Here is a 19,191-nt window from a genome sequence, read left to right on the forward strand (position 1 = left end):
AATGTGCTCCCATCCCCATGTCTGATGCAGGTGCTTGTGTGATAGATTCAGCCCTGGCCCCAGCAGATCACCTCCTCAGCTCCAGACTAAAGGAGCAGTCAGCTCACCTCTCCTTACAGAACCAGCCTCTGCTGAGGCTGGAATCCGTCAGCCTGGGAGTTCCACAGAGAGCTAAATCAGGCACCAATTACACTCATTTCTCCAATTCCAGTTGTCAGCCTACTTTGGCCTCTGGATGATTTCCCTCTGCATATTCTCCAGCTGCACTACATGAGCACATGATTTGGCATGCAGAGAAGCCCAGTTTTTGTTTGGAAGCATGCATGTTTCTAGTCCTTAAGGAGGTAAAGATGAAAGTGTGCGAGGAGGAACAACTGCTGCAATTGCAGAATCCAGGGCGAGGCTGAACGGGAAGTTATTTCAGGAGTCAGGGACCGAGGCTCCAAAATTGTTCATAGTTCCTTGCCTGCCGCTGCAATTAGGGGAAACTGAATAAATTATGCAAACTAAGCAGATGCATGTAAATTATTTTGCATAATTCATAAAGGCTCCAGATTTGGAATGTATGTTTAAAGTACAGGGTATACACAGTGTTTCCTATCTCTTATTTGACGTGAAGCATTCCCATTTTGCAGATTTAGGAAACTGAGGCAAGAGGTGTGCTTCATACCAAAGACACCTGATAAGTTGGGGGTGTAGCTACTCATATTTGTGCCCCACCTTTTCTAAAAGAAGGGCAGGGCAGGAAATAAGGACTATTTAATTTTATCTTCATATTGATTAGTCTGAGATTTGAGATTGATTAGTCTGAGAGACGGAGATGGATTATTTCACCATAAGGGTCTACCTGGACAGATTTGGGGAGCTAGCTGTAGTTTATTGAGGTTGCTGCGAGATGTTTGGACTCATGACCCCTATTCCCCTCCCACTCTGAGAACTATAGCTCGGGTGTGTGTGTAGGATAATAACTCTCAGCACCCTTAACAAACTACACTTCCCAGAATTCTTTGGCAGAAGCTGTGACAGCTTAAAGTGGCTTCATAGTGCTTTAAATGTATGTCATGAATGTGGCCTAAGTTGGACACAATCCAAAATATACAATAATTCAATGATTGTTTTTATTTTTAGTGGAACCGAGGTGTTTGTGTATGTTTGCTTCTCTTTGAGGTCAAGGAGCAAGATAAGGAATTAGACAAAATCCATGAGGATAAGCTTGATGGTCAAGGTTTTCAGGGGGGGAAACCCTCCTGGTCCTCCCCCCCTCTCATCTTGTTGCCCAGTTGCTTGAAGAAGGCAAGTGAACTGGTGGCAGAGAGCAAGGAGCACCAGCCATGGGTCTAGGATGTTCCAGGAATTGGCAGCGGGCCTCCTACTGGTCACCAGCCTCAGCAGGTGCCAGTATTTGATGCTGGCACCATCCACTGCCCTATGCACGACGGAGGTCTCTCCCATCTCCTTGCTGCTTGCACCAGCAGCTGGGCATGAGAGGCTGAATCCAATTGCCACCCATGCCCTTTGGACCACAACGGGCATGCAGTCCGCGGCAGCGGCGCTTTGCCTCTCGCTATTGTCTGCCAGGCTAATCAGCTGTGCAGAGCCCCACTGAGAATTCCATGGGAAAATTCCTTTGGATGGAAGCAGAGGAATAATCCACAGGTCACAGGCGAGAGTTTCTCAGCGTCCCACGCTTGCCATGGATCAAATTCCCTGCTGGCTCTCTTTGCCCGCCAGGCATTAGAATCAAAGGCATCGCTGGGAGCTGAAAGAGCAGAGAGAGACACCTCCCGCCCACCCCCCCTCTCCCGCCGCAACTCCATTTGCCATGTTTAAGCTTGCTTTTTTGGATGGTGTTGAAAAAAATAAAGGGGGGGGGGTGAATCCAATGGCAAAGAGCCCTTGGCATAGCTGCAGCTCCAGCTGCTGCAAGGGTCTTTGTCTGCCATGGGAATGGGGGACCTGGAGAGGCCTTTCCGTCACAGAGCCACTGAATGGGGCACTCAAGGATCTCTCGGGGTGCCAACTTGCCCAAGCGTCTGGGCAGGCACGGATGTCATGTTTGAGTGAAGCAGAAAAGTGGCCGTTTCTCCAGGAGAAGCAGAACTGGGAAAGGGTAGCCGGGCTGTTTCCAGCAATCTCCAGTCTTCAGGGACTGTTAAATAATGATGCCCGACTCCTACCTGGAGCGGGAAGTTCCTTGCACTTAGGGCACATCTAGAGTTGCCACCTTTGTTATGGCAAAATTCAGGACAGGGTGGGGCAGGGCAGTTGGGGGACGACCCCCCCCCATCTGAATTTCTACATCTGTCTGTGCTTGGCTACGCAAAGCTTAAATACATGACCTTTCACACACCCTTTCAAACACATTCATTTGTAGAGGATCCCTAACTTGGCAGAGAGAGAAGACCTGAAATACAGGCCAAAATTGTATCAATACAGGATGTAGCATTTTACATTGAAATACGGGACAATCCTGTATTTTACAGAACAGGTGGCAAGCCTATCATCCATACCAGTGTGGTGTAGTGGTTAAGAGCGGTAGTCTCGTAATCTGGGGAACCGGGTTCGAGTCTCCGCTCCTCCACATGCAGCTGCTGGGTGACCTTGGGCCAGTCACACTTCTGTGAAGTCTCTCAGCCCCACTCACCTCACAGAGTGTTTGTTGTGGGGGAGGAAGGGCAAGGAGAATGTTAGCCGCTTTGAGACTCCTGAAGGGGAGTGAAAGGCGGGATATCAAATCCAAACTCTTCTTCTTCTTCTTCTTCTTCTACCATACATTTAAAGCACTATGGTACCACTTCGAACAGTCGTGGCTTCCCTGCCCCTCAATAATTCTAGGAACTGTAGTTTGTTAAAGGTGTTGAGAGTTGCTGGGAGACCCCTGGTTTCTTCACAGAACTACAGTTCCCATAATTCCCTGGGAAGAGGGATTGGTTGTAAAACCAACCTTGAATATTGTAGCCCTGGGCAGGGAATGGTGTGTGTGTGTGTCTTGGTACCCTTAACAAACTACAGCTCCCAGGATTCTTTGGGAAGGGAAGCTCTGTCTTTTTAAAGTGCTATCATAGGGCTTTAAATGCATGGCATGAATCTTGCCTTAGGCGTGTTCACACATGGCACTGAACAAGCGGTGCTTAGTCAGGTGCAAGTGAAAGGGTGCACACTTGCTAGTTTGCACAGCCGGCCTGAAACACTCGTCCTGAAAGCGAGATGAGCGCCACAACCCCATAGCTGCCTTTGATTGGACTTAACTGTCCATGGGTCCTATACCTTTTTTCTTTTACCTTTACTACACACATTCACGTGCACACCCAGACGTGGTTCACGAACATTTTCCAGCCAGGCAAAAATGTTGGTGTGCAAACCAGGGCCAGTGGAGAGTATGGCCTGGAGAGAGGGGGGAATTACTGGGGAGAGTTCCATGGGTGGGTCAGACAGAGAGGTCCAGAGAGTCCCTTGGCTTAAGGTCTTAAGACTACAAAGATGCTGCTTATGAGCATCCTGTAGGCATCTGACTAGCCACTGTGAAAACCAGATGCTGGACTAAATGGGCCACTGGCCTGATTCAGCAGGCTTTTCTGATGTTCTTCTGATAACTTTGAAAGTTTGGAGGCATTGGCTGCTGCCACTGGTGGCCTTGTGTGATGGTACAGTGGGCTTGGGCTGCTTCTCTGGCTGGTATTGATGGGGGTCTTCTTCTTTTGTCTCCCACTCTGTCTGCAGAACTCGATCCGGCACAACCTGTCTCTGCACACCCGCTTCATCCGCGTGCAGAACGAGGGCACGGGCAAGAGCTCCTGGTGGATGCTGAACCCCGAAGGGGGCAAAACCGGCAAGACGCCCCGTAGGCGAGCCGTCTCCATGGACAACAACAGCAAGTTCCTGCGGATCAAGGGCAAAGCCAGCAAGAAAAAGCAGCTGCAGGCAGCCCAGGAGCGTGGAGAGGAGAGCCCGGCCAGCCAGCAGGCCAAGTGGTCAGAGAGCCCTAACTCCCATGCGAGCGAGGAGTACGACGCTTGGGCCGACTTCCGGACGCGGGCCAACTCCTCGGCCAGCACCTTGAGCGGGCGCCTCTCCCCCATCATGGCCAACCACGAGCCGGACGAGCTGGAAGAGGACGACGGGACTCCGTCCTCCCCGCTGATGTACCCCAGCCCATCCAGCACCATGTCTCCCTCCTTGAACGCCCGCTGCTCCGTGGAGATGCCCCGGCTGACCGATCTCACTGGCACCATCAACCTGAACGAGAGCCTTGGTGAGAGCCTCCTGGAAGACCTGCAGGACAACTACAGCATGAGCCCTGCCCAGCCGCTGCCTGCCGGGGGCCTCCGGCAGAGGAACTCCAGCTTCAGCTTCAACTCCAAGTGCTCTGCTGTGGGCGCTGGGGGCGGAGGAGGAGGAGGTGGCGGTGGAGGAGGAGGAGGAGGAGGAGGGAGCACCTACTGCGGGACCATCTACAGCCAGCCGGCCATGAGCCTTATGCGCCGCCTGCCCATGCAGACCATCCAGGAGAACAAGCAGGCCACCTTTGCTCCCATGAACTCCTACCGCAATGCCTCCTTGCAGGACCTGCTCTCCTCCATCTCCTACGCCCACAAAGAGGGCGAGGCGCACATGCCGCAAGCCAGCAGCATGGGGCCACCCCGCGGCCACAGACAAAACCCCCTTGTGTGTGGCGGCGGCGGTGGCGGCGGCGAGATAGGTCTTGTCCCCTACCCTCCCCACTCGTCGTCCCTCATGAAGAGCAACGCGTTGTACCACCCGTCACCAGCCAGCCACCACCACCACCACCCGATCAGCAACAGTGCCTTACCCTCTCCTATCAGCCTTATGAGCCTGCCCAATGACTCTTGCAGCATGGTGGCCATGCCCCATCACGGGCACATCCATTCCTACATCAACAACCAAGGGGCGCACATGAGTCTGCTAGACTCCTTGCAGGGACCCTACCCAGAAGCCATGCACACCCCTGTTTTGGGCCAGGACAGATTCCCAGCAGACTTGGACTTGGACATGTTCAACGGTAGCTTGGAGTGCGACGTGGAGTCCATCATCCTCAACGACTTTATGGACAGCGATGAGATGGACTTCAACTTTGACTCAGCTCTTCCACCGCAAAACGGCCTCAACATGGCCACTTTGCCCAGCGCCCCGCAGCCCACCAATCAGAGCTGGGTGCCTGGGTGAGACCTGCTTCAGACAACTCTGACCCACCAGTCAGCAGGATGAGAGGGTGGGGTGTGTGTGGAAACAAACTTTCTCCCCTGCCCTACTCCGCCTTTCTTATTTTCTTTGCCTTCATTTGTTCAGCCAGGCTAGAGCCATCTGTTTAAACTTGACGACAACACTAAACACACACATACACACACACACACACAAATACACAATGTAGGGTAAAATGTTTTGAAAGGTACCGGCGACTACTCGCTTGTGCCAGGTGTATCGTGCAGTAAGTCAGATCTGTCTTTGATGTGTGCAATAGGCACAAGTTAGCCATGGCATTGCAGAGCTGCTGCCCGCCAACCCCCTTCCCTCCCCCCTCCCCTCCCCCCTCCCTTCCTGGGCACCTGCACTATTGCACAGAAAGAGGGAACTAGTGATTTGTGGCTAGAAGAGTCATCTGGGTCTCCACGGTGGCCTAGGTAGCCTCAGTGAATTGACAGCTCTGGCTTTTCATTCACCCCTTTCCTAATTGTTTTCAGTACCGCTCAAATCTAATTTCCTTAGCTCCATTTCCTGGCCCTTGCCCATCTGTGACACTCCTTTGGCAAAGGCCAGTAGCTTAGGATCCCCTTACTTTTATTATGGTGGGGGATGGGGCTCTGCGCGGTCTTGACAGATAGCAGCACCAAGAGCTGCAGGGGAGAAGCTTGCAGCACTAAAGGCAGTTGTAATATCATTTTGCTCTGCTACCATCCCTGCCCAGCTGTTCCCACCTGCAATCACACTCATGGCATGGCTGGTGCAGAAGGGAGGGGCTCCCCCCAACCGTTGTCGATCCAGCAACTGACATTGTGGTTTCCATAGCCCACTGTGCAAAGGGAAGCTGATCTGAGCAACGCCAGCTTTTTCACACACACCCCAACCCCATGCTTGCAACAAGAAACAACAGGCAGTTGGGGGCATGAAATGTGTGTGCGTACAGCACAAGCAGAGGCATGTGTGCCAGCATGGGTCTGCTTCAGTGCGCAAGCACTGCACAACTTTTTGCACACATGAGTGGCACTTACTGCTACGTTAAGAGCCAGCCACAGGTTTGGCATGGTGACTGCTGTTGCTGCTGGCCTGGGAAACGGCCAGGGTAAGCAGAGAGGCAGGGATGGGGAACAGTGGCAACTATTTATTCTGGCGGTATGCACCCTGTGGCCTGCGAAGGCTCACCATTGCCAATGCAACCCTTGCTAGGTTTGCGTGGGAACTTGTAGCCTGTAAAGCGAGGAGGGCAGCTATAGCAGGTAAAGATTCAGGAAGTGGGGAGGAAGGTGCAATAAACTGAGATACACACAGACACAGGGGTGGAGAAGGAGGGCTATTGGCGAAAATCTGGAATTTGACCAGCCCAAGATCATCTAGGCTAGGAGAGGTGATGTGGCTTCCCATGAAAGCCACATCGAGGGACCGAGGCCCTCATTTTGGTAGTTCGAAGGCTGAAAATGGAGGAGCCCAAGACACCTCAAAGTAACTAGTTTTCTACTTAGATAGCCCATAGCAGGTTAATGGTGGACGGATGTTAGTGATGATTAGGGGAAACAGGTGCTGTGTGAAACTAGGGGTTCTCCTCAGTGTGGAGCTCTTAAAAGTACTGGAGTGCCATACAAAGTCCTGCTGGACAGCCATAGATTCTGTCTATATCAGCATACTTTTTTTGCAAAAAGTCAGGACCTGTCAATTGGGCCATCTGAAACGTTCACCCTGTAACAATAAGGATAGGTGTCAGTAGCCTGCAGAGTTTGGAAATGTGATCAGTTTCTGATAGCACCTCTAGTTGTAGCTAGGCAGGGCTTCCCTCCTCTGGGTCACCGAATGCCCACATTATTTGAGGGCTTCCTGTTCTCTGTGATATGAAACATATCAAATTGCCTTATACAGAGTGTTGGGTCCATCAAACTCCATGTTCTCTACACTGGCTGGCAGAGGCTCTTGTGGGTTTCATTGAGAGGTCTTCCTATCTGAAGATGCCTGGGGTAGAACCTGGGACCTTCTGCACAAAAAACATGGGCCTGGATACAGAGCTCTAGTGAGATTTCTGCCTCTCTCTCTCTCATGGCACCGCTTGATGAGATGTGTGTGTTTTGGGAGCAGGGAAGTGTGGATCACGTACTTCCTCGCTTCCTCTCCCACCACCCTGACACCCTGTCTTTATGATGTCACTTCCAAAGGTGCTCCTTGACACCCCCTTGCTTGTTTATTAAAAGGAGGCTGGGCCTGTCCAGGGATGCCAAAACTCCATGAACAAGAGAGTCAATGTCAGCTTGTCTGAACATGGCAAATTAAGAAAACTAGCACAGCTATGCTTATTTTGAACCACTTGTCCCTCTTCTTGGAATCATGGAAAGAAGACAATGAGCAGTGCTTCCCCCCACCCCCCGAAATATGGGTGATGGAAGTCAACATGAAGTTGTTACAGTAAGTCCCATGAGCTAAGCCCCCTAGAAACATTTCCTTTGCATCAGCCAGAGCTGGGCTCCAAAATCCATATTAAGCCTGGCTAATAACAGGAAAGGAGGAGAGGGAGGAAAGTGAAAGACAAGGGAAGGTCCCATACTCCTCGCCAGGACACCCCGTGCAGGAGTACAGGGGAGCTGCTTTGTTCTACTAGATCAGATGCTTTGTCCATCAAACCTCGTTCGTCTAGTCTGACTGTCAGGGTCTCACTCAGATAGTAGTCTTCCCAGTGACCTGCTGTGTTATAACTAGGGATCCTGGGGATTGGACCCAGGAACTGCAAAACATATGCTCTGCCACTGAGCTATCAGCCACACTGGAATCATAAAGCACAGGAAGCAGCCCTTCCTCATTGCCTGCTCCTTGATCTTTTGAATTGGGAGATTCCAGGGGATCTTCTGCAGGCAAAAAGCTGTGTGCTGCCCCTAAGGGACGATTCCCTCCTCTTGTGCTCACCAAATCAGCTCCCTGCCCATCTTCCAATGTGATTGGAGCACACCTGGATTAAAACGCACAGTGATCATGTAGTCTTTTCAGCCATTGTCCCCTTAGGTGTGCTTAGATGCTTCCCTTAAAAACCAGAGGGACCTTAAGACTGTTTCAGTGGTGCCTGGGTCTTCCCCACCACATCCATTCAACCAATAATTCCAAATCTACTTTTATGTTTGAGATTGCGAATCACGGCTTTGTCCCGTGGAATCTAAACAAAACTTGAGAAATGAAAACCATCAGCACTGTGATTAAAAAGGGGTAAAGTTTATGATTTGGTCACTCTGAAGGAGCAGGGGAGTGTCATGTGCAGAAAAGAGCTTTCTGGGTACATAGCTCAGGTGGAGTCTTTAAAAGTGCACCTATCTGTTCTGGCTGCATACGAAGGGCTGGGTTTTGTTTTTAAGCAACAAGGAAGCCTTGCCACTGCTTCAGGCTGCAGCTCAGTGTCCCTGGCCATGCTCCTGGAACATGCGCCTCAGTGTGATGCTATGTGATGAGATGGCTTCATTCTCAGGGGGATCTCCTGGCTGCCCCCCCTTTTGCATGATAGTCCCTAGGGACATTCCTTTCCAGGGCCATAACCGGAGCTGCCAAGCCACTGTTTCTTAGGGGAGAAATTTGACTCAGCCCGCATTTAAAGATGAATCCACCCAATTTGTACTTTCCAAAACAATACACAAACTTAAAAACAGCCATCTTTCAAAATCTGCACATGCCTGAATTTTGAAAGGCAGTTCTCCAGCCAAATAATGCGTACACAAAAAAAAGAACATACAAGAGTAGAGGGTACATTGAAGTGCATATGTTAAAGTAACACTCAAAAAGGCACATGTATATTAGGCAAAAATGCATACAAACATGGGTATATTAGGAGAAATTTGCACTAAAATGTTGATGTATTTTCAGGAGGACTTTTTTTTAAAAAAGTGAAACGATATTGTCAGAGCTGCTACCAGGTCCCAGCTCACATAGGACCACGCCACACAGCGTCCACTTTAAAAGAGTCTTTATTGAGTTACAGGTTTCATTTCCGAACTGCAGCGTGCAGCTCTACACCTTCTGCTCTAGGTCGGCGAAGACCCGTCTGAGTCCCCGCCTCTTGCACACCAGCTTAATACCCTAGCCTTGCCCCACCTCCTTCGCCTCTCCCTACGTCTCTGGGTCCTTCTGCCCCCCTGGGCCTCCTCCCTTCTACTCTCCTCTGACGCTGACCCCCCTGATCCTTCTGCCTCCTTGCGGCGGGCTTTAGGACCTGGCTCACTCTCCGGGCTGCTTACTGCTCCAGCTTCCGCTGCATTTGAACTTGGCGCGCGCGCCCAACTCTCTACTTTCCTCTTAACCGTTGCCTCGCTCTCTGAGGAGGGCGTGACCACCCCTGACTCGTGCCCTCCCTCCTGCTGACAGCCTCCGGAACCCGATGCCTGGCTACCTTCCTCCCTGCTGCTCTCAGTCTTGAGCGTGGGTCCCGACTTCCAGCTGCTGCCGCCCTCAGTTATGAGCGTGGGTCCCGACTTCCAGCTGCTGCTCTCTGAATCTCCTCTGTTCCCTTCCTCCTGGGGTGTCCCCCCGGATCCCCCCCTTGCTCTGCTCACTGGGGCTCCCTTTTGGGAGTCCTCTGACTCACTGCTTAGGCTTGGAGATCTCGGGTCGTCATCATCACTCATTCTCCCTTCGGCTTCCTCCCCCTCGCTCTCTGTTTCCACCCTTCTCTGCGTCTCTGCTTCTGAACCCCTGACAGATATGAATACCTGGAGAATTTAAGGTTGGGTAAATTAGAAACTGGGAGAAACCAAAAGTGTCAGATTCTTCTATCCTGACTGCTTCTTTTCCGTTGTGCAAAAGAAGAAAAAAGCCCTCAGCTTCCTTGTATTTAAGCTGAAGATGAGATGATCTTTAAAAGAAATTTGTCCACCTCCAAAAATAATTGAATACCTCCCTCCCTGCTACTTCCACAGATGGTGGGAATAATATTCAGCTTCTGGCGGTGGGGGGGGCACATTTAGCCCAGCTCTGCTTTTGAGCTGGCTGCTTGCACACTCTGGTGTGCCGGAAGAAGCAGATCTGTATCTGGGACCACCAGATGCAACTGCACAGCCCGTTGCCCGTGACTTGAACTAGAGGGGAGGGAGCAGGATGCTACGTAGACCATCATATTACCATGCAGAAAGAAACATGTTTCTAACGGAAATTTTTTCAGAGGCTGAATTCCCTCTAATGAAAATGACATAATTTCACAGAGTGTGTGGAAAGAGATCATTTATTTCATAGTGCTCCCGTGCCATAGTGCTCCTCCCTCAGTTGTTTTGCACGGGGCGTGACCTTCCCACCCAGATTTCCCCTGTGGCCCTCCGTCTTCATAGGCAGGAATGGGCATAACTTAAGTGTCTCTTTAGTGTGGAACGGAAGGGTGCTCTCTGCCAAGGTAAACATTATGAATAGAGAAGTGAGGGTGGCCTCCAGGCAGATTATCTTAAGGATAGCCTCGGCTCTTGCTTTCTGTTCATGTCACAGCACAGTTTCTGGACAACGAGAGAGAGAAAAAAGTGCATCCACTCTCCTCTCCCCCTTCCTCGGCTTGCCACCACATCACAGCTATTTATTTTACCCCACCATTATTCTGCGTCTCCCCTACCCCACCCCCCTGTGATTTGCACGTGGACCAGGTTCCAAAAGCCTATCAGGATTTGGGCAACATGTCTTGCTACAACCCATAAGAAGGGGAGGGTTTCCCTCCCATTTTTGCCCATGAGACTGGCAAGATATGTGTTGGAGTAGCCTGCGTTCCTCTTTGCTCTGGGTTTCTATCAGCTCCAGGCTAATAATAATAATAATAATTAAATAACTTCAGATGGGCTCACAGGCTATAAATGTTTACATTGCTGGATCATGTACTGAATTTAATATATTTTGATTCTTTTTGTTTGTTTGTAACCATTATTGCAATGATGCTCTTTTTTTCTTTTTTTTTACTACTATAATTATTTTGGTCCAGCTCCTGAGATCATTTTAATAATTTCAGCCTTAGTTTCCCAAATGGATTGGACGAGAGCACTAATCATAATCGGAGCGGCAAGTCCAGTGCCAGCAGTCTGCCGTACACAGAAGTGGCAGGCTGTCAAGTATTTGTTGCTTGTGGAGCAAGGGTGTGTGTGTGTGTGTGTGTGTGTGTGTGTGTGTGTGTGTGTGTGTGTCTGTTCCCTGAGGATTAGGAACCCAACTGCCTCCATTTAATCTTTTGTGAATGCGCATGTGCACACACCCACACCCTTGATCTTGAAGTGATGGAGAGAAAGGAAGGAGAACCTGGAAGGAGGATAGAAGTGGAGAAAATGCCTGCTCTCACTCTGTACAGACCAAAACCTGTACAGTACAAATCAAATCATGTCCCCCAGTGTTAATGCAAGGAGACTGAGAGACGAAAAAGGCCCCTCTCCCAGTGCACCCCAAGCTGTGACCCCAATTTTGTGGAGGGCAGGAGGAGAGGCTAGCCCCCCTCATATGCTACCTGGCCACACAGCAGGCTCAACCAGAGAGACCCCTCCCCCAGCAGCAGGAAGCGCCCCTCTTTGCTCAGCGATCTTTGTGGTGTGTTAACCGTGAGGTCATCGTGTGTGCAATGGAGTCATATTTGCTAAGCGTCGTGTTTTACCGTCTTTTTTGTGGAAGTGCAGTGCAGCGCTGAGGGGCTGGGGGGTCGAGCGAGGGCTGGGCAGGGGTGGGCCGAGGAGCCGATCGCAGCCGCTTAGGAAGGCAGTGGCCTTGGAGGGATGGTGGCGATGAGCAGGGAGACGGAGAGCAACTGAGGTGGCAGAAAAAAAACCTGAAATCATGGGAGTGTGTGGGATAGTTCACTGGTTGCCTTGGAAATTGAGATTTATTTATTTACTGCCACCCACCCACCTGGGCTTCTATGGGGATACTCAGCCTGTAGCCCTGACTTGAGGGTCAGCGGCCAAGCTTGCCAACAGAAGCAGCTTTGACCACCCCGATGGTCCATCAGTTGATTTGGCCTCTGCAGGCTTTCCTTGTCCCCTTCCCATTAAGTCACTGAAACCTGTGAATGCGGCTGACAATCCTGAGACCACCCACGTCTCGCCTGCCTGCCTTGGAATAGCTTCATGAAGCAAGTGCCAAGCAGAGGAGACGTCTTGTGTGCTACATGGCCGAGAATGCACGTGGCATGGCCCATGTCCTTGTAGCTTCAGGCACTGTGGCACCCATCAGCTACAACAGGGAAGCAAGGCGTGCCCTCACTTTTCCATTAACACTTAGCGCTCCAGTGACTTAGGATTTCTGGTCATCCCCAGAGTGAACACACTGGCATTGATGCACATGACTAAGTTAGGTCCGTTGACTTTGGTAGCTCTACTCTGAGCAGGGCTTGGTTGGACACAATCCTCAGCTAAAACGTCAAAGAATTCTGCTGGAAACAATTCATTAAACCGAGCCTACATTTGGGGGTGCTCCTCCCTCTGTTTTCTTTTAATTCGCCTTCTTTTTGGGTGGGTGGAAGGACAAATTGTGCTCAAAACTGAAAGATGATTATGCTTTCCACTGTTGTACTCGTGTCACCCAGTGGCGTAGCGTGGGTTGTCAGCACCCGGGGCAAGGCAAGTAATTTGCGCCCCCTAACCCGTGGATTTGTGCCCCCTAACCCTAACCCCCAGATGTTGCGCCCGGTGCGGCCGGCCCCCCCTGCACCCCCCACACTACGCCACTGGTGTCACCAATCCAATGCTGATTCAGAAGGGCCAAAACGCCACTGGCCCGCATGGGTGTGATTCCATCTCCCCAGGGAAGACAAGCTTCTGCGCTGATGTGAGTAAGGAGCGTTCCGTGATGACTCTTACTCCCTTTCCAACTTCCTGAAAACTCTTTGCCCAACTCCTTGTGTAATACAGCCAGTGCTTAGCCAAGGTTCAACTGAGGAACTTATGAAGTAATTTTTTTTAAAAAAAAGAAAAGGGTGCTACAGGGCATGTGCAAAATCCTTCTCCCTCACATAACCCAGTATCATGGAATAGGAGCAGAATTTCCAAGCCAAGCAAGGCCAGCTGGATCCTCAGAAAATCCTCTGTTTTTTAGACTGAATGCAGAGCTGCTTTATGTGAATGAACAAGAGTGGACCTTGCTATATGGTTGTGTAGTCACGGTGTTTTGTGGATCCTGAGATCAGGTTGTGTGACTCCAATATATCCAAGTACAAAGCTGCCCTTGGCTCAGCCCACCATATCAGGGTCTGTGGGATGCTTGTATTTTAAAAAATAAACAATTACACTGTAAGGAGCAATTGGCTGCAGGCAGGGGGTTCCTTCTAGCGGCTCCCCAGTTTCATCAATGCTGAGTCATGACAGTGCATACAGCAGGCAGGTAAGACATGCAGATCTCTGAACCAAGCGCAGTTGTACTGCATCAGCAATGCCCTGTGCTTTGCAACTGTGCCCTCATTTTCAGACCTGCACAGGAGAGCTGATTCACATGATGTGGCGGAAGGTCGCGCAGGGTGAGGCTGCACACCAGGTCTGCGGTGTTCAGGTCTCATTGAAACACTAGCTCCACAGAAAGGGCCGGTGCGGGGGGTGGCACTATGCCAGGAAGTTCTGCATAAAGGTTGGGCCAAACCAAACATCTCAATGAAAAAGGAAAAAAGAAAAATGGTGTCTTTTCCCCCCTCCTCATATTTATAACTGTACAGATTCAAGGGGGGCTTAGGGTTTTCAACAGGCTGTTTATCTCTCACCACACATATATTGTACGCAATGTAACCTTCTTGATTGTGCTATTCTAGTTTTTGTGTATGTGGCAATGTAAAGAACTGTGTATAGTGCATTGTACAGCATATTTTCATGAATAAAATTGTTTTAAATATGAGAAAATGGGGCGTGTGTTGTGTTAATGTGGGTCGCAGGAGCCATAAAAACCCAGACAAGACAGAAATGTGGGCATTTCTAAAAATAGAAAAATACAGCTGAGGTTTAGGGTTGGATCTAGATTGGGGGTGTGGAGCAGGGCTGGGAAGTTGTGACCTGGGGTTGGGGATGGTTTAGGAAGAATCATAAGGGCCAGATAAAGAGGCTTGCAGACCCTCCAAATGTTCCTATTTTCCAGGGATGTCCTTGATTTAGAGAAGCCATCCCAGTTTCTGAATGTCCCACTTTTCCTTAGGATGTCCCTATTTTCATTGGAGAAATGTTGGAGTGTATGGCCCCCGAGCCATCTGAAGGCAATCTTGTATAGGGAAGGTGTTTTTTTTTTAAAAAAAACTTTAATGTTTTATTGTGTCTTTATATACAGTCGTACCTTGGCTTTCGAACAGAATGAGTTCTGGAAGTCCGTTTGAATTCCGAAATGTTCAGAAACCAAGGTGTGGCTTCCGATTGGCTGCAGGCTTCCGGGTTTGTAGCATTCGAGTTCCAAGTTGTTCATGAACTAAGCTGTTCAAAAACTGAGGTATGACTGTATGTTGGAAGCCGCCCAGAGTGGCTGGGGCAACCCAGCAAGATGTGTAAAATTATGACTATGGAATGGGTCGCCCCTATTTTCATCAGAGAAATGTTTGAGAGTATGGGCTTGGAGAACTGCATTTGGCCCCCGGGCAATGGTGGCTGGTCCCTACCAACCCATCTAAGGCCTAAGGTCCCCCACTCTTGCACATAATGAAGTTGCTGTTACTACATTTTGCTCCGATAAGTACATCTGCTCTCTCACTGCAATGTTCTCTCAGCCCAATATATTTTTGCACAAGAGATGTTTGCAGCTAGCCTGCAGGGGCTTCCTGAATAGTGAGCTGGGATCCCTCCTCCTGCCCACTTCCCTGATCAGTTGGCAACTTTAGCAACCTCAGCTCCTCGCCTTCTGGTAGAAGAAAACCCAGGCGTTATCTAATAAGCAAATACTCTAGAAAACTAATTTCAAGGTGTGAGTACAGAATAGGCACGACACAGTCTTATCCAGCCACAGTGCTGTGGCTCATTTTGAGCATTTAAATTAAAAAGAAAAAGAAGGAGGAAAAGTAAGAAACCGAACCAGAGCAAATGACTCATTTTAGATCTGGATGTCTGTACCTGAAAATTCAGTAGGAGAGTAGTAATGAAAACAGGGAAACAAAAATAGACAAAAAAGTTCTATATATAGGCAAATGAATGCAGCAAAGGCAAAAGCTAACAGTGATCAGTTTACAGATTAAGGGAAATGAAAAATGAAAGCAAAGGGAGAACAGGCAAAAGTGCATATGCAAAGCACAGCAAGATTATTATTATTATTTTAAAAAAACCACACAAATGTTGCAAAAGGAACAAAGGTATTACAGACAAAGGGGGAAAACACACACACCATGAAAATAAACTCTAAATATATACAGAACATCCTCCTCGACATTACCATTGATGGGATACAGGCTGAGGGGTTAGTGTGCATCTGTGCGCACATGCGCAGCTGGGGTGATGCTCTTTCTACTCTCAACCCTCTTTCAAGTTTCCATTTCCCCCTCTGCTTCCCCTAGGCAGTTTTTTAGGAGGGTATAATGTAAATGCTTCTTACACTGCTTCTTTTTTGTGGGATGTCCCCTGAGGGGAAGAGAGCTTAGCCCAGAAGAGAAAACCCCTTCGGCTCTGCCTCGTACCCTAGAAGAGGCATGTTTGTGTGGACGTGTCTTTTTTGCTCCTAAGGCAGAGTCAAGAAGCTGAGTTCATGAGAATGAGAGGGGACACATCCGCACCGTACATTTAAAACACTCTTGTACCACTTTTAACAGCCAAGGAGAATCCTGGAAACTGTGGTGTGTTAAGGGTGCTGGGAAATGTAGGTATGTGAGGTCAGCACCCCTAAACAACCACAGTTCTGAGGATTCTCCATGAATGTTCCAGTTGTGTGAGAGTGTTTAAAACATAGGGGAGGGAAGGACAATGGGTCCTGCCTTGAGCTTATTGGAGGAAGGACAGGAGAAAAAAATATAATTCTCTCTCTCTCTCTCTCTCTCTCTCTCTCTCTCTCTCTCTCTCTCTCTCTCACACACACACACACACACACACACACACACGAGTTCCAGGCCTGACTGAATGACAGAGGGGATGGATTTGACAGCGTTTCAAGCAACACCTTCCAGGAACCTCATGGGGAGGGAGTTCAGAAGGTTTGGAGGCCAACTTTTGCTGTGTCCTGAGCCTTGAAACTGCTTGAAAAAGCTCTTGGCCAAAGAGGAGGCGGAGGCCGAGTTGCAGGGCCTGTTGCGTTGACTCGGAAGACCTTAACGGGGCATGTTTCTGTCATAAAATCTTCCATTTGCAGGAATCTTGGAAGCCTTTGAAAACGTTTTCCCTCAATGTTATTAATTAAGGCAAAAGAATCCCCATATGGAAAGAGAAACAGTCAAGTTATATTTTTGCTAAATACGCAGCACCATATGGTAACATACAGAAAATTGGCCACATCGGCGGCTCTGGCTATATTTTACCATATGGTCTTGTGCGCTTTATAATTTCTTTGTTGTTTTTTTTCTTCTCCCCAAAGAGGGCATTGTCTTATGGGGTTGGAAATGAACAGCTTGCCCCAGGGGAGGAGAGGGAAGTGGCAGGGCCCGGCTCGTGCTTCAAAACGAGGCTGGGAAGGGATCCAATCTCTGCTTCTCTGAGGGATTGGCAGCGCTTGGGTGGAAACGCCAGGCGCGGGGGCCCTTTCTTTGACAGCGCAGAGACACGAGTGCCATGGGGCACCCAGCTAGAGGGGTGTAGAATGGACTCCCTCTTTTAAACAGGAGGTGCTGGGCAAGACATTTTGCCGCCCGAGGCAAAGGACAAAATGGCGTGTGTGCGTGCGTGCACACACACACACACACACACACACACACACTTATTCCACATAGAGTGGCAAATCCCGCTTCAGTCCTACCAATGAGGCACTGCCTTGCTCCTGATGAAGGTCAACAGGGTGGTTACAAAGGTGGAGTTCAAGGTGAGGGGCACGCAGCTCTCTTCTCCAACAGGTAAATCAGGAGAAATTGCTGAGGGGCCACCGCCTCTTAGCAAACGCCACCTGAGGCAGTCGCCTCACTCTGCCTAATGGTAGGACCGGCTCTCAACCCGGCAGGGAAAACGTGCTTTCTGGGAACTGGCCCTACCCAGGGCCGGTCCCTACTTCAGCTTAATGTGGATTGTCAACCCCTTGTGCCCCATTTAATCCACCCTTGCCCATAGAACAACATCAGCTGCATAGGAAGTCTCCAAATTTAGGGGGAATTAAAGGAGGCACAAGGAGTTCATAATCCAAATTTAGTCAAGGTATGAACAGGCTCACAGATACTTGCAGAGCAAAGAGGGCAAGCGTTTCCATGAGCCTCTCAGATCCCATACATTAAAAACAACAACTACCACACCACTTTAATCAGTCGTGGCTCCCTACCCTGAATCCTGGGAACTATAATTTGTTCAGGGTGCTGGGAATGGTTAGGGGATTCCCTTCACAGAGCAACAGTGGTTTAACAGTCAGTCCCTCTTCCCAGGGAATTCTGGGAATTGTAGCTCGGTGAGGGGGAAAAGGGTCTCCTAACAACCCACAGCGACTTGGGTGGCGCTGTGGTCTAAACCACAGAACCTAGGGCTTGCCGATCAGAAGGTCAGCGGTTCGAATCCCCACGACGGGGTGAGCTCCCATTGCTCGGTCCCTGCTCCTGCTAACCTAGCAGTTCGAAAGCACATCAAAGTGCAAGTAGATAAATAGGTATGGCTCCGGGGGGAAGGTAAACAGTGTTTTCGTGCGCTACTCTGGTTTCGCTAGAAGTGGCTTAGTCATGCTGGCCACATGACCCGGAAGCTGTACGCCGGCTCCCTCGGCCAGTAAAACAAGGTGAGTGCCGCAACCCCAGAGTCTTCCGCGACTGGACCTAATGGTCAGGGGTCCCTTTACCTTTAACAACCCACAGCAGTCTTAACAAATTACACTTCCTAGGATTATTAAATGTTTAATTTCAGGTAGCCCTGACTGCTTAAAGTGATATGATATTGAGAGACTGCGCCTGCTGGCTCCCAAGAAGAGCATCAGAGCAAGGGGTGACTCCCCTCAACCAGAAAACTCTATGACCTAAGAACTAGGCATGGGGTTGGACTAGATGTCCCTCATAGTCCCTTCCAACACTACCAGTCTATGCATTTTAGATGGCATGCCTGAGGCCAGAGACCTATTACTAGTTGTAGGATGCTACTCTGGGAGTCTTTTTCATCTGAAGAGCAGGGTGCAAATTATGACGCTGTGCCCATTATAACAGCGCAGGCCCTGGAACTTGTGTATCAGTAGTATTATTGTTGTTACTCTTGTTATTATTAATAATAGTCTGCCTTTCAAGAAATGTGAAGGCAGTTCACAAACAATTAAAAGCCAACAGCAAAAAAAATAAAAATAACAAGACCAATGATAAATAAGTAGCTACCTGTAACCAACTAAAGTACATAGTAAGACAGCCACAGTAAAACATCCATCATTGAAATATAAAATAAACCAATTAAAACAATGTGGAGGAGACATCTCTAAAAATGCAAGAGTAGCCCTACCGCTGGATCAGAGCAACTATCCATTTATTTGTTCATAAATAATATTTATATACTTCTAGCTCATATAGAAAACATCTAAGTGTTGTGCAGAAATTAAGAAATCACGATAAATGTGAGAAAAATTGGTAAGCTGAAAATGTTGTAAGGGACAGGCCAGTGCTTCAGCAGATCTCAGTAATCAAGCTGAGATATATACGGTTCAGCTAGTGCTTAGGGTATTCAGGAGCCGAGTTGTTAAGATGAAATACAGAGACTTTGAACCAAGCCCGGTAGCCTGTGGGCAGCTGGTGTAGAGGCTTCTATAACTGTGTTCCATGCTGTCAGCCATTGGCCAGTGTGGTGTAGTGGTTAGAGTGTTGGACTAGAACCTGGGAGACCAGGGTTCAAATCCCCACTTGGCCAAGAAGCTCACTGGGTGACCTTGGGCGACTCACGACCCCTCAGCCTAGCCTACCTCGGGTTGTCGTAGTGGGGATTAACTGAGGAGGGGGAGAAC

General features: G+C 49.4%; 1 protein-coding gene across 1 annotated transcript in view; it reads left to right on the forward strand.

Annotated features, from left to right (window-relative positions):
• FOXO6 (forkhead box O6) overlaps positions 1-7,615 on the forward strand; it is a 122,927-nt gene extending 115,312 nt beyond the window's left edge. The window contains exon 2 of the mRNA XM_082231642.1: positions 3,721-7,615. Within this exon, the coding sequence (XP_082087768.1) occupies positions 3,721-5,184 (1,464 nt within the window). The 3' untranslated portion in view covers positions 5,185-7,615. The remainder of the gene's footprint in view (positions 1-3,720) is intronic.
• The last annotated feature ends 11,576 nt before the right edge of the window (positions 7,616-19,191 follow it).

This window comes from Podarcis vaucheri, assembly GCF_965113315.1.
Source record: "Podarcis vaucheri genome assembly, chromosome: 7".
Classification (NCBI taxonomy): domain Eukaryota; kingdom Metazoa; phylum Chordata; class Lepidosauria; order Squamata; family Lacertidae; genus Podarcis; species Podarcis vaucheri.